Source organism: Rhinolophus sinicus, chromosome 8 (genome assembly GCF_057876585.1).
Source record: "Rhinolophus sinicus isolate RSI-liver-muscle chromosome 8, RSI-T2T, whole genome shotgun sequence".
NCBI classification, from domain to species: Eukaryota; Metazoa; Chordata; class Mammalia; order Chiroptera; family Rhinolophidae; genus Rhinolophus; species Rhinolophus sinicus.
The window spans coordinates 64,937,859-64,964,304 of NC_142508.1; the positions used below are offsets into that span (position 1 = coordinate 64,937,859).

At 43.6% G+C, this 26,446-nt stretch overlaps 3 protein-coding genes across 23 annotated transcripts in view; 1 reads left to right on the forward strand and 2 right to left on the reverse strand.

Moving 5' to 3' along the window:
• Positions 1–16,078, reverse strand: part of PRMT7 (protein arginine methyltransferase 7) — a 40,292-nt gene extending 24,214 nt beyond the window's left edge. For 2 of the 16 annotated variants that reach the window (XM_088800289.1, XM_019756490.3), the window contains exons 1-5: positions 15,958–16,078; positions 12,530–12,639; positions 10,210–10,246; positions 3,189–3,338; positions 1,762–1,870 (exon numbers count right to left, since the gene is read on the reverse strand). In XM_088800289.1, the coding sequence (XP_088656415.1) occupies positions 1,762–1,870; positions 3,189–3,338; positions 10,210–10,246; positions 12,530–12,624 (391 nt within the window). In that variant the 5' untranslated portion in view covers positions 12,625–12,639; positions 15,958–16,078. The other 14 variants (XM_088800286.1, XM_019756442.3, XM_088800290.1 and 11 more) reach the window with 11 other exon arrangements.
• Positions 16,079–16,089: 11 nt separating this feature from the next.
• Positions 16,090–21,270, forward strand: SLC7A6OS (solute carrier family 7 member 6 opposite strand). Its single transcript, XM_019756620.3, has 5 exons — positions 16,090–16,327; positions 16,449–16,727; positions 18,624–18,827; positions 19,781–19,901; positions 20,293–21,270. The coding sequence occupies exons 1-5, from the start codon at positions 16,133–16,135 to the stop codon at positions 20,421–20,423; spliced, it is 930 nt and encodes a 309-aa protein (XP_019612179.2). The 5' UTR covers positions 16,090–16,132; the 3' UTR covers positions 20,424–21,270.
• Positions 21,271–22,623: 1,353 nt separating this feature from the next.
• SLC7A6 (solute carrier family 7 member 6) overlaps positions 22,624–26,446 on the reverse strand; it is a 31,423-nt gene continuing 27,600 nt past the window's right edge. For all 6 annotated transcript variants that reach the window (XM_019756569.3, XM_019756548.3, XM_088800295.1 and 3 more), the window contains 3 exons: positions 25,327–25,476; positions 25,024–25,207; positions 22,624–24,411 (listed from right to left, as the gene is read on the reverse strand). In XM_019756569.3, coding sequence (XP_019612128.2) covers positions 24,317–24,411; positions 25,024–25,207; positions 25,327–25,476 — 429 coding nt within the window. In that variant the 3' untranslated portion in view covers positions 22,624–24,316. The remainder of the gene's footprint in view (positions 24,412–25,023; positions 25,208–25,326; positions 25,477–26,446) is intronic.

Here is a 26,446-nt window from a genome sequence, read left to right on the forward strand (position 1 = left end):
CGACAGTGCTGCTGTTAAGAAACCCTGACTTAAAGATACTCTAACCCTGTTTCAACAAAGCTTAAAAATAAGCCTTGAAAGGAGCAAACTGATTTGCAAGTAACCCAACTGCATGCCAGACAAAGCTGTTAAAGGAAGACAACAAAGTCCAGCAGTCAGCAATGCAAAATTCCCAATATACACAAGCATCTAAATAAAAATTACTAGACATGCCAAGAAGGAAAATGCAACCCAAACCAAGGATTAAGAATTAGTTAATAGAACAAACCCCGAACAGACAGATGATGGAAAAAACAGATAAGGATGTTAAAACAGTTCATGTAAATATGAACAAAATGAGGAGAAAACTGAGTTATAAAAAGAATCAAATGAAACTTTAGAGATGAAAAATGTAATACCAGAAATGAAAAGGTCACTAGATGTACTTAACAGATTAGACACTGTAAAAGATCAGTGAACCTAAAACCTATCTGAGAAACCATCAGTGCCCATCAATAGGTGAAGGGATAAACAAATTATGGTATGTCCACACATGGAGTGCTGCTCAGCAACAGAACAGAATAAACTCTTGATATACAGAACAATGTGGACGAATCTCAAAAGCAATATGCTACGGAAAAGGAAGCAGGCACAAAGAGTACACACTGTACGATCCCACTTACTCAAAATTCTAGAAAAGGCAGAGCTAATCTACATTGAGGAAAGATTCAGTGGGTGACTAGGGCCACGGCTATGGGAGGGATTGATGTAAATGACTGTAAAGTATCTCTTTGGGCATGAAGGAGATATTCTATTATCTTGATTTTGGTGGTGGTTCCAAGTGTGTTTAAATTGTCCAAACTCATCAAACCATATACTTAAAATGGGTGCATTCATTTTATGTAAATGATACCTCAATAATGTTGATTAAAAATGGGATAATGAGCGGCCGGCCCGGTGGCTCAGGTGGTTAGAGCTCTGTGCTCCTAACTCTGAAGGTTGCCGGTTTGACTCCGCCAAGGGATGGTGGGCTGCGCCCCCTGCAACTAGCAACGGCAACTGGACCTGGAGCTGAGCTGTGCCCTCCACAACTAAGACTGAAAGGATAACAACTTGAAGCTGAACGGCACCCTCCACAACTAAGATTGAAAGGACAACAATTTGACTTGGAAAAAAGTCCTGGAAGTACACACTGTTCCCAAATAAAGTCCTGTTCCCCTTCACCAATTAAAAAAAAAAAATGGGGTGATATTCATAACTTCACCCTAGAAGCTTCTTTTCCAAATCTTTCCATTGTGCTCTCCAGATATCAGTGGTATGTGAAATTTTAGAAGTCTGGTTCAAACTCTTAGACTATAAAAATATTCTGGAAATGTGGAGAGATTGTGCTACTCAAGCAACTCTCTCATGCTGAATGCTGAAGTAGGATGTGGGAACCAAGCAAAACTCTTTCTGCTGTCTACTTAGTTTCACTTCTGTCTGATAAAACTCGAAACTCAGAGAGCTGAGCCACATAAGAATTCCAACTTACTCAAAGCAAAAGGAGGTTTTGTTTGCATCACAGCTGTTACTCTTGATTAGCTCTGGTTTACTCACTGCTGATTTGTTTTAGCTAGGAGAGAAATAAACTAGAAGAGAAGAAAGTGCTTATCTTCAGACCACCATATGGAGAGGCCCCGTATCTCTGCAATTACCTGGACACATTTATACCAGGTAACTTAAATAAGCCTTTTCCTCTCTTACGAAAGCAAGTAAAGCTTTCAAAGGATGTGTTCATCTTACCTAGCCCTACGGTCACTTCTGTGGAATGCTTGTTAATAACCTTAATCTTATCACTGAAGCCATTTTTCTCTACAATCTTCACAGCAGCATCAGCCATAGGCTTGAAAACCTAGAAATTAGAGCCAAAACCCAAGAAAAATTAGCAATCGATGTAATAACACCCTGACACCCAAGATTAGCAAGATGTTCCTTGATTCTGGTCCTAAGATTTGAAGTAAAAGAGGCCTCCACTACAGAACTTCCTCCTGAATATATAAAATGTACCTGTTACCATTCGAGACATAGGAAATATTTCTTTGGGCTGATTTAATCTAAATAAACAAGCCTTCATTGTGTAACAAATAACTTTATTCTCCACATATGTGTCATGAAAATGAATACGCAGGGATGAGATTCCACTGGCTTTAACTTGCAGCTAGGAGTTCCCATTACATACACCAGGCACAGTGGGATTCAGGGGAGCCCAAGGCGGTTGCACTACCGCCTAATGACAGCAGGTGTCAGTGCCACACTAAAGGGAACCAGGAAGAAGCGTTGTCTCACAAAACTATGATCTGTGACCTGGGACAGGATGTGTCCAGTGCTCTTTATATGAGACTGTTATTGTGCTAGACTTAAGTGTGAGCAGGTCACCCTACTGCTCAAAACTGTCCCAAATGCCCACTGCTGGCAGAACACCGCCTATATTTTCTTACGGTATTCGAGGCCTTCCATAATAAGGACCACCTTGCTTCCCCAACTGCTATTCCTTCCATCCCCATTCCCCCAACTGATGCTCCAGCCACATTCACTGTTCTGAGGCAAACCTCAGCCTTCCTGCCCTCGCCCCATCTACCAAAGCAAACCCAACTCTCCAGGGCAGCACCAAAATGCTAACAATGGTTAACTTTGAGTTAACACACTCTTTTTATTTTATATTTACCAAATTTCCTATAAAGATATGTATTACTTACATTATCGGAAAAACAACATGTGTTTAATGTTTTTTATTTACAGGAAAAAAATGCCAGATTGCCAGACTCCTGGTAAACGTAGTAAGATGGCTGGCTCTGTTGGGATGTTTAAAGTAGTGGATCTCAACCTTGGTGCACATTCAAAAATCTCAACACCCCGCCATACCCCAGAATAATGAAATCAAAATTTGGCAGGAGATATGGGGGGGCTAGGCAGCGGTATTTTTTAAAGCTCCACCGTGATCCTGACATGCAGCCAACACTGAGAATCACTGTTTTCAGAGGAGAAAACATGCTCCTAGAGGAAGAAATTGTGTCTGATTCAGCTCTGTAGCCTCAGAACTTAGCCCTGTGCTTGGTTGGCACAGGGTGAGCACTCCATGAATGTCTGTGGACAAACGCATGGGCCAAGATCAAGGGGCACGTGGGACTTCCCACCCACGCAGCAGGACACGCCTGCAGAGCGCGGCTCACCTCGACGGCATAGCAGAAGTCGGCGCCTGCCGTGACCGCCATCATCGACAAGAGCCCTGTGCCAGTGCCTATGTCGAGAACCAAGGCCTTCTGTCCTCTGTCCTTCACCCTGCTCACAGCAGCCCGGATACCCTGGTAGTATTTTATATTCTAAGAGAAAGGGAGAAATAGCTGTCACTTTAGACCAGTTATCATAAACAAGTAGAAAGGAGCTTTGTGAGATTCTGGATTCACCATTGGCAACAGCAATGAAAGTCACGACCTCGAGGCCTTCGTGGCCCCTCGGCACTGACTAGCTGAGTTGGGTGGGCGATGCAGGACGGCAAGAGCACGAGGTCCACCTCTTGCCCTTTATTAGACCAATCTCTCGCCCCTCTACACCCACTCTTCTATACTCTGCTTGGTGATGCTGCCGCCAGGGCTCTGGAAACACCTTCTTTTTCCAGCTGCTAGGTACAGACCCAGGGGAAACTAGAGGGTGATGGAAGGTAGGAGGAGGGAGAAAGCTTGTTCCTTCCTGTATGGCTGTTGCTATCACCAGTGTCCACCAAGGAGCGGTGGCTGGTTCCAGATGACAGATCCTGCCAGGAATCCTCTAACCAGCCTCCCCGGACCCCTCTGAGGTAGCAGCAGCACTCAGCAGAGATCCCCTTGGAGATCTGAGCACCAGTCCACAGGATCTCTCCTCTGAGCTTCTAGGTTCAGAAAACCCCACTCTTCTCCCTTGTTTCCCCAGCCCTAGGAAGGGAACTGCTCCCTGCTCTTCCGCCCACTAGTTTAGCTCAGTGCTCTCATTTGCCTCCCAGTCCTCCCACACCTGTATAACCAATTCCCTCTGTTGAAATACGTAATTTGGCTTTTGGTTTCCTTACTGGACTCTATTTTATACTTGTCTAAAACGTATTTTCCCCCTCAGGAGATGATTTCTTTGTAACATGAAGGGTTTTAGTTCAAGTTTTTAGTAACTTAGATATATTTTCCATCTTTTAGACTTTGGCTGAGTAAATACCCTGACACTTCTGTTGAAAATAACTAATAATCATGGGAAGACATTTGTAAATCTTTTAAATATACTGATGACCTGGCAAGTTAGTAAGGAATATCAGGAGGTCAAACAATTGGAAGTGGATCCACCCTCAAGTGAGCCTTAAGAAGACTATCCTACCAGCTGACACCTTGATCACAGCCTACAAGAGACCCAGAGCCAGGGGACCTAGCTAAGTGGGCCCACAGAAATGGTGAGATAATAAACTTTGGGAGAATTTGTTATACAGCAATAGATAACTAATACAACATATGTTTAATGTTTTACTACAGGAAAGAAATGGCAGATTGTCAGACTATTGGTAAACGTAGCAAGATGGCTGGCTCTGTAGGAACATTTAAAGTAGGGGATCTCAACCTTGGTGCACATTCAAAAATCTCAACGCCCATGCCACATCCCAGAATAATTAAATCCAAATCTGGAGGGAGGTATGGTCTCAAAAGGGCCATATTCTCTGACTACAGTGCAATCAAGTTAGAAATCTCAATAACAAAAACATAAAGAAAAAAAGATTTTTGAGCATTAAGTTCAAAATTCACAGGTAAAAGACTAAATAAAATGGAATTAGAAACTATTTAGAACTGAATTAAAAAATTACATATCAAAACTCATGGGATGCTTAAAGCAGTATTAGGAGAGAAATGTATTTAAAAAGACAAAAGATAAGGTAAGCATGTACCTCAAAAAATTAGAAAGAGGACTGCTAATAGCAACACCAAATAAGTGGATGGATAAGAATAAAGAACAAAAATTAACGACCTAGGAAACAAATATAGAGATCAACAAGGATAAAAGTTGGTTATTTCAAAAGACTAATAAAATCAATTAACCTCTGGTGAGATTAATCCCCCAAAAAAGGTAGAGGGCGAGAAAGAAGTATGAGTAAGCAAAAACGGGACTAAGGGCAGCAGGGGTGGTGAGGGAGGGTGACAGCACATGTGCTACAGATATTAAAGAGTGTAAAGGATACCATAAACAACTTTTAGCAAATATATTTATTTTTAAATCAGATGATGTGGACATTATATTGGAGATTCTACCCAATCCACCAGAGCAAGAAGAAATGAAATAAGGTCTAGAAAAAAAATAAAATTATCATTTTTCACAGATGGGATGAATGCCTATTTTAAAAAACCCAAAATACCTACAGTTAATTATTAGAATTAAGAGAACTTAGAAAGATTATAAGATTCCAAATCAATAAATAAAAATCGATTGAAATTTTATGTATCAGCAACAGCCTTTAAATCCTTGGCAAAAGGAAGGATTTCTTAAAGAAGAGACAAAAAGCACCAACTGATAAAGGAAATTTAAGATAAATTTGACATTAAATTTAAGAACTTGTGTTTATTGGATAAAAAATCAACGCACAAACTAAGAGAAGACACTTGCAATATGTTAATATATAACTGACAAGTTTAGTACCCAGAATACATAAAGAAATTTATAGTAATAAATTACTAAGTGATAAAAGAGGAAATATGAATAGCCAACAAACAAATAAAAAGAGCTCATACTCAGTAGTAATCAGGGGAATGCAAGTTAAAACTATAATGAGAGATTAGTTCAAATCTACCAGATTGTCAAATATGCAAAAATTGGTTAATACCTAATACAGGTAAGGATGTGGACCAACAAGAACTATCATAAACATGCAGTGAGAATGTATGATCCTTTTGGAAAAGAATTTGGCATTACCTGGTAGAGCTGAACACACCCAATGGCCAGCAATTCCAATCCTAAGTATACACAATCTATAGAAAAACGTGCATGTGCACCAGAGAACATGTACTGGAATGTTCCAGCAGAACTACTTAAAACAGCAAGAAGTTGGAAACACCCCCAAGTCTATCAATAGAAGAAAGGGTAAGTAATGAGACATTCATACAATGGAATCCATACAGCAGTGAAAATGAATAAACTGACTACAGCTACATGCAAAATGGATAAATCTCAAAAACAATGCCAAGCAAAAAGACAGGTCATAAAGAATAAACACAATATGGCTCCATTATATAAAGTTCAAAAACAGCATAATGAAGTTTATTTTTTTATTTTTTAAGAATGGTAAGAGAGTAGTTTATTAGAAAAGATGATACACTCCAAAGAATTAGGAGGGGGCCGAGCACAAAGAAAAGCAGCTCAAGGTTTCAAGGCTCAAGGTTCAAGGCTCGAGGTGGCACTATTAGGAGAAAAAGTACACTCCAAAGAGTTTGGAGCAGGCCCCGAGCAAACACAAGGCTCAAAAGGCCAAGAGTTTATTTTTCAAGGATACATATTAGGTCATAAAACTAAAGAAAATCCAGGGACTGGCTGATACAGAATACAAGACAGTGGAAAATTCTGGAGGCAGGGACAGAAACGTAATCAAGAAGCACACGGGGAAATTCTGAGTACGGGTAATGTTCTATCTCCTAAGCTGAGTGGTGAGTCTATGAGCATTAATTTTATTATTATTCTTCAAATTGTACATATGTATCTTACACTCTTTTGTATTTATACTCTTCTGAATTATATATTTAAAATGTTTTGTAAAGAATAAGAATGGTACCAGACCTCAAAATAGCAACACCAAACTCTGTAAGAAAATGGAGTGATAATGTCAAAATTCTAAAGAGAAGTGATTTCCAAACTAGAATCCATACTCAGCCTAAGTCGCAAGTGTAAGAGTAGAAAAAAGAAGTTTTTAGATAAGCAAAGTCTGAAAAAAACCTTACCTCCCACGCACACTCACAGGAAGCAAGAGGAAGGATGTGCTTCACCAAAAAGAGAGTTAACTGCACAGGAAGACATGGGATCCAGGAAATGGAGGGCCCACTATAAAAAGAGAAGTGAAGGAAATCTGCACCAGGACAATAAATAAGAATCCCAGGCTGACAAGACACACAGCAGATCTAGAGAGCACCGGGTCCAGACTGGAGCAGGTCAAAATGATCCCAGAGACATTTGCCAAGAAGATAAACTGACAGAACTAGCTGATCGTTTGACCTTTTCTTTTGCAAGGTCATTTAGACAATTGGGGGAAAGTTTGGGCATAAAAGAATGATGTGTAAATAGAAACAAGGCCAAAATAAGATAATTATTAACAAAGCGTTATGCAAGAAAGGAAAAGTAATCAGAATATCTCACATAGTTCAACTGTGAATAGTGTTTGTATAGTCCTAATAAAGTAAACACGATTTTAACTAACACGCTTGTATAGTGCTTGCCTCATAACAACCCTTGAAAAGGAGGTACTATCGTTATCTCTATTTTACAGGTAAGAAAACAGAGGCACAAAGAATTTAAGTGACTTGCCTCCTGAAACACTGAATACTGATTTAGCAAAAATTATAAAAGTATTGGGAGGAAAGGGGAACAAACTGGACGGAAGTGAATGAAAACCAAATTCTCAGCTCTCACAGTGGGGATTCAACAGACGATAGCTATTTAGATATGGACGTAAACACGAAACAAACAGCTCAAGGAAAAGAAATGAGGTTGTCTCTGAGGTGAAGCAAGAAAAGGTTTTGTCTGGGGGAAATGACATCCCAATGGACCTCTATTTTTCACAATAAACCTTATAGAACTATTTGATCCTTAAAATAAGTGCATTTATGTCTTGGATAAAGTCAGTATGGCATTTTATGTTATGTGCTTTCTAACACACACACACACACACACACACACACACACACACACACACACAGCTTTAAAAAAAACACTGTATGGCAATTGTTTGTGGAACTAGGAAAATGACCATCAAATACATTATATCTCCCCAAAGCAGGCGGGCACTGTTTTTTCCGAGCAGCTGTGGCTGTGAGGTAACAAAAGTAGGATTGGGAACTGGCCTGGGAGTTTCCGTCCAGCCATGAGCTGATCATCTGAGAACCCTGATAACCAGCTTCTGGAACAGTAAACCGAGGTTGGCATACCCTTCAAATTAATGACACCCGCACATTAAATTAGCTATACTTTTTAATTACTCAATTTTGAAGACACTACAGTGAAATCAGAGCCCTCTTAAAAGGCACTTTGGCAGTGGTAGTGTCTCTCAAGGATCACACCTATGTCCATAATTCTAGACAACAGCAAAGAAGACATACAGATGGCAAATAAGCACAAGATGTTTGAAATCATTAGTCATTAGAAAAATTAAAATTAAAACTAAGTTAAACCTACACTTAACGCACGGGCCCAGCACTTCTACTTTCATATATTTACCAGAAAGAAAGAAAAATGTGTTCAAAGACTTGTATGTGAATGTTTACAACATTCTATTCAAAGTACTATTCAAAATTCAAAATAGCCAAAAACTGAAAACAATCCAAATGTCCATCAACTGGTAAATGGGTAAACAAAATATAGTATATAGTATATCTATATAATAGAATATTACTCAGCAATAAAAAAGAATGAATACTCATACATACTCAACATGAATGAACCTCAAATACATGATGAAGGAAGAAAAACAAACATATAAGGTATATATAGTATGATTTCATTTATATGAAACTTATAGAACAGGCAAAACTATAGAGACAGAAAGCAGATCAGTGGCTGCCTGGGGCTGGGGTGGCACCAGGATTGACTTCAAGCAAGCATGAGGTCATTTAATGGAATAACGGAAGTGTTCTAAATCACAACAAAATGTAAGGCACCACGCAGAAGTATAGAGAAATATGTTTACCTTGGTTTTGCCATTAACCAGCAAGTTCTGATCCCATTTCCTCATGTGTAGAACGGGGGAGGAGAAATTAAAGGGTTAAATAATGAAAAGTTATGAATGTTCTGCCAGAGAGCTTAGATTTTTCCTTGAAAGCAGGGAGAGGCACTGAAGGGTTTTAAGCAGAAGACTAACATGGTCAGATTAGCATTTCAGAAAGATCCCTTGGGCGGCTACGCAGAGGAGGCAAAGAGGGGCTGACACCAGTAAACGAGGGCTGAGGAAGCAGTGGGGTTGAAAGACCCACAGAATTTGATGACAGGTTGTAGGTTCAGTTGAAGGAAAACGTGCCATCTTTCTGGCTTGGTTGCCTGGATGGGTGGCAATGCCATTTGTCCAAATCCCCTGGAAGCTAGAGCAAAAAGGACCCTCTTTATAGATGACTCTAAAATCAGAGAGGCTCACAGCCCCAAGAGTCCAATAAGGAGCCAAGACCAGTAAGCTAGAGAGGAGTAGTCATTCCACATTCTGTGATTGCCCAACAGTTCATCAAAGGTCCTCAGACATTTGATGAAAACTCGGGAGGCACGTAGTGCCTTCAGTGTAGCCTACACACAAATGATACTGAAGAAGTTCATTCTATCATGGTGTTTCCAAGAAGTAGGTAAGCTGAGCAGTTAACCAGGGCTGGGTGAAGGAGACAACAACACAGCCTCACGACCAACCCTGCTCCCTCTCCTGCCCTGCACTGCTCAGTTTTTAAGCTTGGTCCTACATCTTTTCCTTCAAGCCTCTAGCTTACAAACCATCTGGCTGAGATGGTCAAGCACTCTGGTAGACCAGGAAGCTCTGGGTTGCCAACATCATGAGACCAGAACTGCACTGGTCCATAACTCAGATAAAAGAAAATTCAAAGAGGAAAGCTGAAATGTAATTCTGCAATGAAAGCCAAACCTGCTTTGCCAAATACAGTCTGCAGTGACCTCTAGAGAGTTTTAAATTACAAACTGACTATACAATATGAAACATCACGTAATTAGAGAATTTTTATCTAAAGAGATCATGGAGATCAGCTAGTACATACTGCTCATTTTAAATCCTAATAAAAGAGAACCACAGAGGTCCCATGTTTTCTCCAAGGTCACACTCAGGTCAAGAGCAGAGCCAGAAGTAGGACCCAACCTGCTGGCTAATTTCCCAACCACTATGCCAATTGGCCCTCAGCATCATTCTAATATCATGCCTCCAGGGGGCGTTTTTAACCTTCTTATAATCCAAGGTTTCAAAACCCCACATCAAAGATAACGGTTTCCTTTTACACTTACTCTGTCTTTGTCATGTAGCATATCAGCATAAGAAGATCTAAAAAAAACAAAAACAACAAAAAAAACCAGGTCAGAAACCTCTGCTATAATAACATACATCAACACACGAGCGCATTCTTAAATCAGATGGAACAAATATGCAGGCCAATTTTAAACTATTTTAAGAGTTATATGCAGTCATTCTCCAGTACTGCAGAAAAAATCTCAGATAGATGTTTACTTTCAGCAAAGTACCTCAGACTCAAGAATGCTGTTAGCCCTGTCACAGTAATTCCAAAGCCACTAGCACACTGACCATGTTATACATCATACAGTTTTTCCCTTAGAACCACTCAGACTCAATTTGTCTAATACTTTACATAATCTTGCATACATTTGTACCTTGGGATAATCACAGATGTAATACCAGGGAGAGGAAGCAGGGAACGGGAAAGTATATACCTGCTGTATACGTGAGGGGTTTCATGCCCTGCACTTTCCCTCACGTCATCAGGAAAACTAAAAGTTCACCAAATTACAATGTTAAACGGAAGAGAGTTGTTTATGCGTATTTTCTACCACAGAAATTTACAAATTTGAAAACCTTTGGCAGGATCAGGATGAGCCCACAGAACTCAGCCCAAAGATGATTTCTGAGAGTTCCAAGCACTCTAAATAGACTTCCAGCTTTGAATTAACACCAGAATCACTGCAGAACTTATTTTAAATGCAGATTCCCAGGATACACACAGAGATTCTGATCCAGGTATCTGGCTGGAAGTCTAGAAACCTGCACTTTAACTGGTGCTCCAAGCAACTGTGACACAGACGATCCATCGTCCTCTACACTTAGAGGAGCACTGCACTAAAATAGGGGTCTTTCATGGCACAGCAGTTTTTACAGCTGAACCCACCTATGAATGTTTAGTTGAAATTTGGTCCTTTTTATCTTCCTCCATTTTTTGAAGAGGCTTTTTCCCTCTCCATGTTCCCTGCCTCACCACCCACTCACTCCCCATCACGCTCCCTAAACACCACCAGCTCACTCCAATTGTTAACAGCCAGGACTTCTCCGACCCTGCTGGACACTCCGAAAAGAATGTCCAGAATTTTTAGAAAGAAAGTAGTATTTTTGAGCCCTTAATCTGTACCAGACATTGTATTTCATTCAATCATCAAACAATCCTAAAATAAGGGTGTTAGGATGAGATGGATATTATATTCAGGATTATTATAATGAGGCTCAGAGAAGTATGTTGGCCAATGTCACAGAGTGAAGAAGTGGCAGAGCCTGGACATCTACTCACATTCCTCTTCCTGTATTTTGCTACCACCCTTTACAACCTGACCTCTGCCTACCTTTTCAGCATCCTCTCTCACCATAGCCCCACTTTTGTAGCCTACTCCAGCACATCCAACTTCCAGCCACTCCTCAGATTAGCTCATCGGGAAGTTTACATGTATCCATCCTGCTCAGAAAGCAATTTCCCTCCATTCAGATTTGGGAAATCACTCAAATATCACCCCTCAGCACAGCTGGTACTTGCTGCTTCCGTGAACTTTTGTGCCCATTTCCATTGGCCCTTTGTATCACTGTACTGTAAAGTTTTTTTCTTTTTAACTTTTATTTATTTTAAGTGTGTTTTTCCAGGACCCATCAGCTCCAAGTCAAGTAGTTGTTTCAATCTAGTTGTGGAGGGTGCAGTTCACAATGGCCCATGTGGGGATCGAACTGGCGACACTGTTAAGAGCACCGTGTTCTAACCGAGCTAACAGGCCACACTGTGCTGTAACTTTTTATGTGTCTGTCTTTTCCACAAAACTGCCTTCTCTTTAAGGATGAGAACTCTGTCTTCTTCATTTTGGTATTCACAGCCCTAGCATCGTGTTGGCATGTTGCATGCACGTAATGGGCGCTAAATAACAGTAACTCACACACTGTTAAACATCCCTTTATAGAAAAAAAACGAAAGCAAATGCGTTTTTCATTTTTTAAGAGAATTTAACCATATTGAGGAATGGTCACCATTTCAATGACACAAGTAAATGATTAAGTTTCATAAACTCTACTACTACTGCTGAACCTTGGGTCCTCTTTGCTCCACTAGACAGATCGTCTGGTAAGGCTGCTACTCGATGTCTGACTCTTCACACAGGCCTCACTCCGCGTCACTCCCACACAAACCCCCCTAACTGAGCACATTTGCTTGTGACCAACACCTGCCCTGATCAGATGCACTGCGTGATGGCCTATTCCATTCCGACTGGATTCCAAGGCATCAGCTTTGAGATGAGAGCTGCCCCAGCCAGCTCCAGCTGCCTGTGAACCAACCCTTGTTACCTGGCGATCTCCTGGTGGTAATCATACTGCTCGTCCTCCTCCTGCCACTCCACAGATCCTGTGACCGGATTGGCCCGTCCACAGAAGACCTTCATGTTGTCAACCAGCTCCTTAGTTTTAGCAGAGAAAAGCAGCCTTGTCAGCTCACTTCTTGTGGACAGGTCAGAAATCTATTCACATCATAATGCCCAAGAATGTAAAGGGAAAAAATGTTAAAAGGAAAAACACAATTAACAAAAATGTCAAAGCCACTGAAAATAGTTAGTTAATCAGTATTTTAATCTTTCCAGCAAGAGTTATTTGGTTTTATAGTCCTCTGGAAACTTCAGCAGTCCTCGGTGATTCCAACAGGGTCAAATGAGCCTCACAGGTCCATCTGGGTGCAGCCTCAGCTAAGGGCAAGTGAGAAAGGAAATAAAGCAGAGGAAAGGGCTCGTAGGAAAGGAGGACAAAGAGAGATTGAGATGGTGGTAAACCAATACTGCCTCAGGATACTAAACACTTAGTTTAAGGAAAAATACAAAGATAGAGCAATTCAAATTAGGAAAACCTCTATCTACACAAATAAGTCATACCTATACCAAACATGGACAATCTCAGAAATATGTTGAGCTGAAAAAAGCAAATCACAGAATACATATGTTTACATTTATATAAAATTTATAATTATGCAAAGCAGAACATACATAGGCGTCAGGGATCATACTAAAAAGCACAGCCAGGGAATAAGGATAGTGGTTACCCCTAAGAGGGAAGGGAAAAGGATGGGATTGAAAAGGGCCACACCGGGGACTCCGAAAGTGATACTGTTCTTTTTCTAAAACTGGGTGGTGGGAATACAGGTGTTCATGATATTGTCATTCTTTATGCCTCAGTATTCTTTATGATTACTTCTTATCTACTCGATACTTGATTTTAAAAGTAAGTTTTTTAAACCTTTCTTCATCTAAAAAAATTTGCTTCAAATAAATATCACCAGATAGATAAAATGTCTTGTATGGGCTTTCCTCCCAAAGAAATCTATTTCTGAGAGACAGAGGAAAACCACAGCTCAAAGTTGGAAGGCATGTCTCAGCAGGTATGGGCTGTCCCAATGCCCTCCCTCTTACCATTGAGAAAAGAGCAAGGGTCTCAACTCTTCTTCATTTCTTATTAAACACTGATCCATCTTCAGGAAACCTGCATATTTTTTGTGGAGGTCCCCTAAACATTCCTGAGGCATTTTACTGACCAGAGTTATTGACCTTCTTTTGAAATTATCTAGACTAAGTAAACACTGAATTCTTATATAAGAGGATGGGAAACAATCTTTTCTGAAAAGACTCAAGCATCCCTGGCCTTGTTCAAAGCAGTCAATTTGTCTTTTGGTAAAACACTATTTCTAAAATCCCAGCATATCTATCCTCCAATCGAGTGGTTCTCAATCTTTCTGACAACCCCAGTAAGAAATACACTTCACACAGAGACACAATACACACACACACACACACACACACACACACACGTTAATAATTTCAAGTTTTATAAAACAATACTTATTAAGCATTCCTATGGGCAAGGCCCTCTAATATATTTTATTCTATTTCAATTTTATTTTTTAATTGCTGATCATGACCCACTAAATTGATGTTGTAACTCACCACTGGGTTGCAACCTACTTTGAAAAGCATTGCTAGAATCAGCTCTGTGCATCTCATATGCTAATATTTCTTCTAAAAAACAGAGTATCTAGAACTACCAGAATCTGTAATGTGCTTTAGAAAACTGTGTCTCACAAATGCTGTAGTAGAAAGAAATGACCGCATCTTGCTGAACATTCAGAGAAGGCCTAAAAATGGGTAGGATTTAGGTGGGCATGGGGAGAAGGCACTTCATCAGATTACAAAGGTTTAGACAGTCATGCACAGTGAATAAATCAGTTTAGCTGAAGGGAGACTGAAGAAGTCAAACATGTTGGTAGGGTCCGTATCGTGGAGGGTCCTGAAACTCTTACCTTGTGGTCTATGTGGAATCAATTCTGAAGTCATTTAAAGGTTAAGAATGTAATAAAGAACTTTCATCTGTGGAATTTCTTTTGTCTGTGACGTTGCTGAGGCTTTAGGATCAGTGACTTTTCAGAACTGTAGAGAAGTCATTGGTTTCCTACCAAGCTAAATGAATGCTTGAGGATGGGAACCACGTCCTGTAACCTCTCTTGATGAGCACTACAGGCTCTATGGATAAATCCCTTCATCTATTATTCTAACTTGTCCTTTCCCAGAAGGAGCCCACACTCCAGAATCAGGAGATATTCTGACTTTTTCCTCATGGTCCAAGAGCTAAGAAATTGGTCTCCAGAATGGAAACCACCACGCCAAGCTCTAACTGCATTAGTAGTCAGATTACAAGGACAGTGTTTCATTCAAAATTTACTAAATACCTTCTATATGCCAGGTACTGTGTTACTGGCTGGAGGACAACCATAAACAAGACAGAGGAAGTCCTTGGCCTCCTAGATATTAGTGTCTAATGAGGGAGAGAGTCCAAATATAAACAACTACAGATTATAGTGCAAGAAAGGAAATACGTAAGATGACTATGAAAGAGAATAACAAGGTTAATGAAAGACTCTGAGGAAGACGACATTTAAATTGAGACCTGCAAGATAAGTCAGGTTAAAAGTTGGGGAAGAGTAATACTTGTACTTCAGGAATCCTTACGCCAACTATTCCAAGAAAAAGTGGAAACAACTAGCTGCAGAAACAAAATAAACTTTGACAAAAGCCTGAGTGACTGAAGCAGTTTGAGCAAAAGAAATGACAGGAGAATAAGGGTCGGCTACTGCAACTCACACTGGGCTATGATGGCTTTGGAAAGGAGTTTGGATTTTGTTCTAAATGCACTGGGAGGCACCGAAGGGTTTTAAACGGAAGAATCTCCAGGTCAGGTTACCCTTTGACAGGGCCGCTCTAGCTAGTGTGTGGTGAATAAACTGGTTTCCAACTACGCATTCAGACCACAGTGGCTGGGAAAGGCGAGCCCATCAGCAGCTCCCTCAATCAGAGAACGGTGGCTAAATTAGGGGTGCGATATTTGGAGCTCCTAATGACTGGGTGTAGGTCTCTGTAGCTGAGGGGAGGCTCCAGGTACGCCCTATGACCCACCTAACCGCGGAGGTGTTCCACCACCGGCCCAGCAATCGGCAATCCCCTGACAGGACGGCAGACCGGGGCCCGCCTGGAACCCCGGTTCTCCGGCCGGCCCAGGCGCTCCTAGCCGCCCCAAGTGTACTCCAAAAAGGTCGGCGAGAGTCCCGAAGAGATGCGTACCCTGGAGCCCGAGTACACCCACGCCCGGCCACGCTGCCGGAGCCCTGGGGATGACAGGAAGCTCGCTGCACACGGGACTCCAACCGCGACCCCACCTTTCCAACTCGCCCGGAGCCTCACCCGCCGCGGGAACCGCTCTGTTCACTTCTGCCGCCACCGCCACATTGCCGCGGCTGGCGTGAAGGGGCCGGACCTCGCTGCGCCGGCTGAGCGTGCCGGGGGCGGGGCCCGGAAGCGGAACTTAAAGGCTCTCCCATGGCCCCCCACGCGTCTCCCACAGTGCTCCGCGACTACTATGGAGGCCGGTAGGGCAGCTGTTCTCCGCGTGAAGCGGAAGCGCAGTGCTGAGCCTGCTGAAGCTCTTGTCCTCGCTTGTAAACGCCTCCGAAACGACACAGTCGAATCGGTGGCCCAAAAGACGCCCCCCGAGGGTCCGGAGAGAGCAGCAGAGAATAATGTCTTCCAGTTGGTGGCCACCGTGCGCTCCCAGGTATTGGGCGGGAATGGAGCCGGTCTGGAGGGGATCTTAGGGCGCAGCCGACATGAAACTGTATCCCTGACCCCACACGAACCCTTGCTTACGCCGGCATCCTTTCCCTACTGCCCTCCAGGAGGAGCCAGTCCAGCCGCTCGTGCGGGCCGCCTTGCGCCCGTCCCGGGGCAGCCAGCAGCGTATACGCCGCGATCTCCGCGCGTCGGCTCGGGAGATCCGGCAGGAGGGCCGCTACAGGGTTGTCTCTAGCCGCCGATCCTCGGGGATTCCTTCGGGTGCCCTAGAGTCCGAGGACGCGCAGGGAAACCCAGAAGCCGCCGCCGACGCAGGCTTCCAGCTGTTCGACCTGGTTCACGAAGAAGGAGACCCAGAGGCCGCTGCCGCTGGCTCCTGCAAAGTGAGTACAAGCCCTAGTAGAGCTGTACTTCTCCGGACAGATTAGGAGTGTGGGCCCTAAGTCAGTACACAGTTAAGAAGATGCACAGGGCATCCCCTTTTATTGATGGATGATCCAGCCTGCTTGATAGCCTCATTTTTACAGATTAGGTTATCCATTCAACAGGTAGTTACTGAGCTCCCACTGTGTGCCAGGCATTGTGCTTAAATTCTGTGGATATAACAGTGAGGACCTAACATTCAGGTAGAGGAGATAAACAGTAAACAAGTAAACTCAGTGTCAGGTGGTGATATGAACTGTAAGGAGGGAAAAACAAAGCAGGAAGAGTGGTTCCATTTCATAGGTCTCACTGAAACAATAAATGAAGACCTGAAGGAGGTGAATGGCAGGGCATTGTGGATATCTTGGGTAGAGGCATTCCAATCGGAGGACCTGCCAGCGCAAAGGCTGTCAAGCTGTTTGGTGTTTTTTAAGGTCACTGTGCCTGGAACCCAGTGAGCTGGGTGACAATAGTAACGGAATTTGGGGCAAGGATGTCTGTTAGACCCTGTAGGTACTTCTACAGACACACTGCCTTTTCATCCTGAGATGGGGAATTACTGGAGGATTTTGACCAAGGTAAAGATAGAGCAGATGGGAAAACTCCTTAAAAGGAGTTTAAAGGTGTAATCCTGGGTAGCATATCAAGTTTGAGGCAGATTTAGGTCAGAATGCACGCTTAATCCAGTGTTCTTCCCACTACACTACATTTAATAAGTTTGTTTTGTACCTCAGTTCCGAAAAACAAAGTCTGCATGCAGTAAGGTCATAAAAATAGAAAATTCTGAGCCTAAGGCCTGAGAAACATTAAAAATTTTTTCACTCCTTATAATGGTTTTTTAAATTAAAAAAAAGAAGTTTTAATTCAAAATACATCAGGCAAAACATATTTAATCATAGTGCCAGTACACCTGGATAGCAATTTGAGTATGATGTCTACAGCCACATCGTTTACCAAAACTAATTCGAGACTGATTCATGAGTTACCAAATAATTTTTAAAAAAATAAACCAGTGTTCAGTGGAATTGAATCTAATTAAACAGCTCAATTTTATAAGAAAACTAGTAAATAAACTAACACAGATTTTCCCAACAACGCAATACAAATTATAAACATCAAAAATGTTTACAGAATAATTATTTTAAAAACATGACCTTAAGCTGAAAGCAAACTTGAGGTTTTATGCCTACTAAGACTAGCAGGGGAAAGGGTGTTGATAACATTGCTGGCAAGGCTGTGATTAAAATGGTATGTAACTGGAATCGAAAGAGTAGAATAAATGAACAAACTAATCAGAAACAGTCTCAGAAATAAGAGGAAAACTGAGTGTTGCCAGATGGGAGGGGGTGGGGATGAGGGAGAAGGTGAAGGGATTAGAAAGCACAAATTGATAACTACAAGATTGCCACAGGGATACGAAAGACAGTTTGGGGAATGTAATAATGTTGAAAGATTTTGTAGGGTGTTCAGATGGGCACTTGTCTTATTAGGGAGACCCCTTCAGGGACAGTGTAGATGCCTGACCACTGCGCTGTACACCTGAGGCTGAAGCTGAATAATAATGATCTCCCTATAGGAGGCCTCACAAAATGCAGATCCCCATGGGGAGAACATCATACCAGAGGAGCTCAGGAGGACCTAGGAGAAGACTCACCAGCTCTGCTGGCCCTCCCCTCTCCTCAGGCCAGTCTTCACACGTGGTCTTGCATCAGCCAAGCACAAAAGAGTAGGAGGCTATCTTTTTCTATCTCAAAGGAAGAACTATACATTCCCTTTTTAATAGAGATACTTTTGCCTTTTCTTGGAACATCCAAGTTTTATCTCATGCATGTTATCATCTGCTGTTTTCTTTATAGGCATCTGACCCCGATGTGATCCTCTGCAATTCTGTGGAGTTGATCCGTGAGCGGTTGACTATATCTGAGGATGGAGCAAGAGTCGAGCGCTGGGAGGAACAGCAGGATGACTACGTGTATGACATTTACTACTTGGAGATGGCCACTCCAGGATGGATTGAGAACATCCTCTCTGTGCAGCCCTACAGCCAGGAGTGGGAGCTGGTAAGGGGACCCACGAGGCTGAGGGGCAGAAGGGAGCCTAAGTGATTCTCTAGTCAGGCTACTTTGCCGTCCTGGGGTTCCAATCCTGATATCAGCATTATTCTTAGTTCGTCTTGTCCTTCTTAAAAGGAAAAATTTATTCTAAATGGCTTCTAGGAACCTGGGTTTAGTTCAGGGAATTCTGGGAAAAAGGGTCTAGATTGATAATTTTTGCTCTTAATGAATCCTTTACAAGGTTTGCAACATCATCTTTCTTGTTTATACCTACCCACTCTCAGGGGACAAAACACTGATGGGGCTTATAACAAAATAAAGACATAAAACCTGGAATTAACATGAATGAGAACAAAACCTTTTTAAAATTGTAACTTATAAGAGAGAAAACCTTGAATAAGAAAGCTAACTTCCTAACATCATTATTCTTAAAGCAAATTCTAAAATGATTCATGAGAGAAGGTGGTAACTGTCACTCTTACGAGAGAAGCGTCTTCGTCCACACCTGCACGACAGTAAGCTCAGGCACCCTGGCCCATTGCATAGCCCCTCCTCCTGCCTTACCTGGACCCTTACAATTGGATTTTGGTTCTGATCTTTGGCATCACACATAATCTGTATAATCTCTCTCGTACCGGGCTGCCCTTCGAGAGTTTGAAGGTCACTGCCATCAGAGCCGTTTCTCCTTCCCACTCTGGTGCAGGCCCCTCTGGTGGAGTTGTCTGTCCCATCAGGGATGTGGTGCCCAGAGCTGGACTTGTGAGTGGAGTCGGGCCAGTATCTCCCTCTTGTGTGTCCTAAGTGCAGCCTCTTATGCAGTGAGTCTAACCACCAGGCTGCCTCCGTTTCACCTGGCACCTTCAATGACATCTCCAAGGTGGTCGGTCTGCTGATAGCTTCCCCCAGACCATAACCTTAGACGTTTTGACTTATACTCGCGTTTGTGTCGAGATGTGCAGGTGAATGACGACCAGCAACCAGAGGACATTTATGAAGATGAAGATGATGAGAACAGTGAGAATAACTGGCGCAATGAGTACCCAGAGGAGGAGAGCAGTGATGGGGAGGAAGATTCCAGAGGTAAGTGGACGGCAGCCTTGGATGGAGAAGTACTGGTAGAATCTAAGACAGGCACAGTTGACAGGCCCATCTTAACTGTCTCTCTTCCTCTGCCATTGAGCTTCATCAGCTCAACCACAAGCTGTTGGAGTTGTAAGAGACCCGTGGACCAGTTTTTCCAGGGAAGCTAGTAGAGGTGTAATGTCATTCAGGTGTGGGTTCAAAACATCTAGCTCAGTGTCCCTTTCCCGGCTTCAGTCTAAGAGTATTGGCGAGGTTCCAAGTGCCAAAACAAAAAGAATTTTTTGGTGTTTGTTAATGGAGGAACAATTAAACTACGGAATATCCTATTGGGGAAATGTCTATAATATGTTATGTAATATGATAATATATTCCTGTTATCTCATTCTAGGCTCTGATGAATACAACAGCCTCAGTGACGAGGAAAGAGGCAGCAGCAGACCACAGGTGTGGAGCAAATACCCTTCGGATGTGCAGAAGGAGTTTGGCTATGACAGCCCCCATGACCTGGACTCAGACTGATGACCCTGTGATACCCATGAGATTCTCTAACAGGCCCTTGAGGGCTCTGACTGCAGCATCAGCTGTCCTGGTAATGGGTTTCCTACCTTAACACATGGAAGGAAAGGCATGTCCAACAGCACCACCCTGCCAGTGAAAACTTGTGCTGAAGGAGTGTGTCTTTTCCACTAATAGTAGGGCCCCTTTGCCTCAATCAAAAGTGACCCTACAGTCTGAGAGGGAAAAATGCCGTAAAAATGAAGCTTCCTGGTCCAGGCATTTTCCTGTTCTACATTGAAGCCAGTAAGTGGAGAGTCTCCTATTTTGTCACCACTAAGATTCAGCTTTCCCGTACCATCAGGCCACCTGCCTCCAGTAAAAGCCTGTTTCTTTTGATAGAGGGAATCTAGAAGGGCTATAGTGGGTCCCTTGTAGCAGCACAAACTGGACAGTAATGGCCCTTAGGGTAGGAAGTGGAATCTGCCTGAGCTGTGAGGGGTTTTAATTAACAGCTGTCTCTACTTCCCTGCTTCCTGACTGATGACGGTTTATCAGGATTGCTGTCTTCCTTTGGCATTGTGCCAAGGAACAGGGTCCATGTGGCTGTGACATTCTGCGTTTAGTTAAAACTAACTTTAAATATTGGAGCAAGTAATTCCTTTAAAACTTTTTAAATCTGAATATGTTACGTGTTTTCCCACTGTGCTCCCTCTTTCTTTCCCTTCCCCACTTCCCACCAAAAATGGGAAGTTAGCAAGACAGAAGTTTCAGAATTGACCTTAAACACTAAGGACTGAGGCAAGTGAGGAATGTTTATTCACAGCACTCACCAAAAAACTACTATCAATAAAAACTATTACCAACAGGACTGATTTTGTTACCAGAATTTGTATCTTGTAATCAACCTCTTTGTCCCTACCCCTTTCCAAACCACAGATGCCTTGTCTGACTGAGTTGGCCATTTATGCTTTTGTGTAACATTGTCCAGTAGAACTTTCTGCAAAGATGAATATGTTCTATGTCTGTGCTATGCAATAGTAGCCCCTAGCCACATGTGACTGAGGACTTGAAATGTGATTAGTGCAACTGAGGAACTGAATTTTTAATTTAGTTTTAACAACTAGCTACATGTGGCTAGCAGCTACTGTAACAGACAGAGCAGGTCTAGGAAAATAATACACAGAACCTTCTGTTCAAGATGTGCCCTCTTGCCCTGTGGCACAGACTCACTATCACGTGGGAAGGTGAATTACACAGGGATATGTCTTCTTCCCACTTCTAAGATTTCATACGCATCTCTACTTTTCCATCCTGCCTTCACTCTTTCTTTCACTGTATGTTCATTCTGTAAGTCTTTACCTACATTAATTCTTATCTACATGGAATAAACCTGCCAGAATGATTCTATGTGTACATTTACTCAGGCCCTCTTGTGGCTATAAAACCAACACTGTTGGTTTCCCATCCTAACTATCCACAAGAGTATAATTCAGCGTTGCAAGTCACAGGCAGCACTTAAGTGTCCAATACCAGTCATCTTAGTCTCCTGTGGGCGTAGAAACGAAGGGTTAAAAACCACTTGGTACCGTTGTAATGCACTCACTGTTGTTTATGTACGCATTAAGGTTTGCCGACATTAAAGAGCTGACAACTTCATGAACTGTACCCACTACAAAAGGGATTAGCACACTGGGAGTAGGATTGAAGGAGACAACAAAAACGTCAGAAATTAATTCCACAGCAAAGCTTGAGTGCTGTAAGGAGTCTCTGGCTTCCCTCCCACAGAAGGCTTCCTGGGGATAGTCTGCATCCAGCAGAGGGGGAAAATGCAGTCACCATCGAGTCATGAGAGGTGGATGACATGGCTCACTAAGCAAGTATTAGGGTACCTGGCGTGTGAGGCCCTTGCTTCCCCCAGGAGCCACTGGGAAACAGCAAGTTCCTGGGATTAGCTGGTCATTTACTTGAGTGAAGAAAGCTAAAGCCTTGCTCAGGGATCCTCAAGACAAGTGCACTCTGCTGAAGGGATTAGCTCTCGATCCCTGAGACAGATGCCAGCTTGGCTCAGACAGGAGGCACGTTTACATAGTCCAGGCAAGTCAACCTTCGCACAAGACTCCTTTGCCAGGAATTTCTGTGTAAATCTTTAGCCCATGATAGTAGGACTGTCCCCCCATGTTCTCCCAGATGGATGCCCTGAATCCAAAGCAAATGAGCATGCTCCCCTGAATTATCTTTATTGAGCAAGTATGACCAAGGTTACTCTCTTGTCTGAGACTGGGCCAGTTTGGTGGAGAGAAAAAGTCATAAAAGCAGATTGTCTTGACCATTGATCAATTCTGAAACCGAAGGACAAGAAGCCCCATGGAGCGTACCTAGCCAGCAGGTTCTCCTGGGCCCAGAATGACAGGGTCTCAGGGCATCATAGGACAGTTGTATAATCCAGTGCAGCCATGCTACCCATGCAGGAACACCCACTAGGCCAAACCTACTGCTCCGGACTGACCCGGTGCTGAAGAGCAGCCTGAGCACCGGAATTAGTTACTTCCAATCATACAGTCTGCTGACGAGCCACGTTGAGGTTGAAACAGCTTTTTCCCAGAGTCTTCCCTGATCTCCACAGGGAGAAAAGAGAAGTCCCCACAAGTACCATGCTCTTCCTGAGACTGCAGCCCCACCAGACCTTGGACAAGGAGGCAGGTGGGAGAGGTGTGCGCTATCCTGATAATCCACACCAAGGCGGCTCAGTGTAAACAAAGCCTGGTGTCGGGGAGCAAGGAGGATGCAGCCTGGTGTGAGGTTTTCAGAAAAAGAAAATGACCACTTCTAGCACCAAGGAGGGCTTGTGTGGGGCTGCGTAACACTCCCTCACACCAACCCTTACAGAGAGGAGCAAGCTATTTGGTGGCTTGGGTCCATGAGTCACTGCCAGCGGAAAGAATTCAAGTGATCCATCCAAACTTGAGAAGTTTCTGTCCTCTTAAAGTTCATACCAGAAACCCAGAGATTTACTTTCTATCAACCAGAACAAAGACCTAAGGTCTCAAGTAAAATAAAGGATTATCCTTCAAAATAGCAGTATTGCCAGACTTCTGACTCAAATTTGTTCATCTGTCCTAAAGTGTAACATGTACACGAATAAAAAAATCTCTAAAGTTCATCTTTGTATGTAAGACTTAACAGAAGATTGTGGTAAAACCAAGCAAAAAATCTGGTTGGAGTCTGACCCACAGCCACACAGAGACACCTCTAAGGACAAAGTGACTTGGCTATGGGTACTTTGAATTTTTTAAACAGCCAATTGCATCCTATAGATGAATGAATATCAATGCTTTGCTAGAATTGGTGTTCTGGATTAAATAATATCAATAAGTAACGGACTGTAACCCTCTCCTCAGGGAAGGATTTTGAAACAGAAGAAAAAATGGCAGCATTTCAGTCCTCTAAAGCCAGGTGGTTGGACCTGGTCAGAGGAAAACTTCCCCTAAAGAGCTCCTTTATAGAGACTCCTGGTTCAAACCTCAAATACCAAATATTTAGAAACCACCAGCCAAAGCTATTAACCTATCTAACACTCCCTCTTCCCCCAGTGCAACACCAAGAAAGTGTAAGGACTGTACCCATCGACCAGGAACAAAACTCAATAACCATTCCCGTTCCCCAAGCCCCACCATTACCACCACCCTCTGATGTCCCCACCTTTAGGCTAGCCCGGGACCCTGAGTCTCCTCTTACAGCTTACCAATGAGAGTGACCACCGAGCAGGCCATCAGCCCTGAACCCCCTTACACAATGTGGACCCACAAGCTCCTTTAGAACAGGGCTGGGCCCATACAGTCTTGTCATCTAGACTTTGGTGGCTGTGGCCACAGGGAGCCAGACTTCCAGGCCTCAGGAGACTTCATCTCTGGCTTCTAGTCAGTTTTCCTCTCAACATTTCTCTCTTCAGCTACATCTAGCTCAGTCAGGACACAAAAGCAAATCTGCTGGGTGACTTTGGTGATAGCAGCTAAACGAAAATAGAGAAGAGAATTTAGCAAACTGACATTCAGCTACAGCCTCAACCTGAATACAAGGTTTAAAGCATATTTGTGGCTCCCTCCCTCGGGTACCCTGTGCCAGGCTTTGCCCTTCACCCCTAACAAACCTCAATGTCCCCAGTCCCATGCGCAACCAGAGAGTCTGATGCATGACTCCTTCCTATGTGGATTGCACTTTCAAGAGCTAGTGTTTTAATCCCAAAATAGGCCTCTGAAGATAGAACTAAAGTGATCATGTCAAGATCAAACGGGAAGAAGTCATGTGGGGCAGCCAGGTCTAATGCCTCCAGCATATCATTAGTATGGGGGAAGCTGTTAGCCACCACCCCCACCTCCTCATCACACACACACACACACACACACACACACACACACAGCGAGTGACACACAGTGAGTGACACACAGACACAGCCAGTGACACACACACACAGTGACACACACACACAGCCAGTGACACACACACAGCCAGTGACATACACAGAGTGAGTGACACACACACAGCCAGTCACACACACAGCCAGTGACACACACACACACACACACACACACAGCCAGTGAGTGATGGACAAAGAGAAGCTTACCAAGGACATTCCGAACAAAGGGTGGCCTGCGGGACTCTGGCAAATAAACACACAGGAAGTAGATGGGGACCCCGGAAAAGGCGATCCCAATGCCAATGAGGGAATTGATGGTGTCACCGAAGAGGGGCACAATCACCAAAAACAAGGAGCATATGCAGAACACGATGGGAAAAACCAGGCTCAGCTGAAATGGAGGGAGGTGAGATATTAGGTAAAGCGGATAGTGGATGGGGAACAGGGTATGGGGAAGAAGGTACCTTGTGGGGATGGCCCACCCCTCCTAGTCTGCCCAGAGCCACTGACCTTGAGAGGCCGCGGCCGCTTGGGCTCCTTCCAGCGAAGGTAGAGCTGTCCAGCAACAGACAGGCCCACAAAGAACCAGTAACTGAAGCTGAAGTAGTTGATGAGCAGGAAAACATCCTCCACAGTGAGGTAGATGAGCGCCATGGTGCACTGGAGGGGGAGGGGGAAGCAGGAGTGAGCAGTGTCACCACCACCAGGGACCCCAGGAGACTCCACCATCCAGCCATCAGCACCAGTCTGCCGACTGTTGACTCAGCTTCACCGGATCACCTCCGGTTCTCTTCAGCTACCCCTTGGTATCAGAAAGCTCCATTCTCCACCTTAACATTCAAGGTGGCATCTCTCCCTCTTCTGTTGGGCCCTTTCCTCCACTCAATGCCTCCCTTCTTTTTGCAATTGCTTCAGTCACAAGCCAGATTCCTTTCCCCTTCTGATGGCAGACAGTGAGGCCCTCCTCACTTCAATGCACCAACCTCAACATGTGTAACACCGTGCCCTCCAGACCTTTACACTAGGTCCCAACTACCTGGCATACAAATGGGCAAATTCCTCCAGAACCACCTCACTTATCCTGGGGTCTTAGAAATGTAGATTAGCAAAATGGATGCATGCCCCTGGGGAGAGAGGTATAACAGAGATTGCCCTCTGGAACAAAAGAGCCCTGGAAGACAGGGGCCCGAGTCCTGGGACAAGGTCAGATTGGCTTAGACTTCAAGAATATGGAGTTCCCCCTATCTATCTTATCACCCCAGATTACCAACAAAGGATTTAAAACAAAAAGAGCCCATTTGGGGGAGAGAAGTGGGACCCTGTACTGAGAGGAGAAAAGTGGAGTGGAATGTGATTACTTTAAAAGACAAGATGTCAGGGCCGGCCCGGTGGCTCAGGCGGTTAGAGCTCCGTGCTCCTAACTCCGAAGGCTGCCGGTTCGATTCCCACATGGACCAGTGGGCTCTCAACCACAAGGTTGCCAGTTCAATTCCTCGAGTCCCGCAAGGGATGGTGGGCTCTGCCCCCTGCAACTAAGATTGAACACGGCACCTTGAGCTGAGCTGCCGCTGAGCTCCCAGATGGCTCAGTTGGTTGGAGCCTGTCCTCTCAACCACATGGTTGCCGGTTC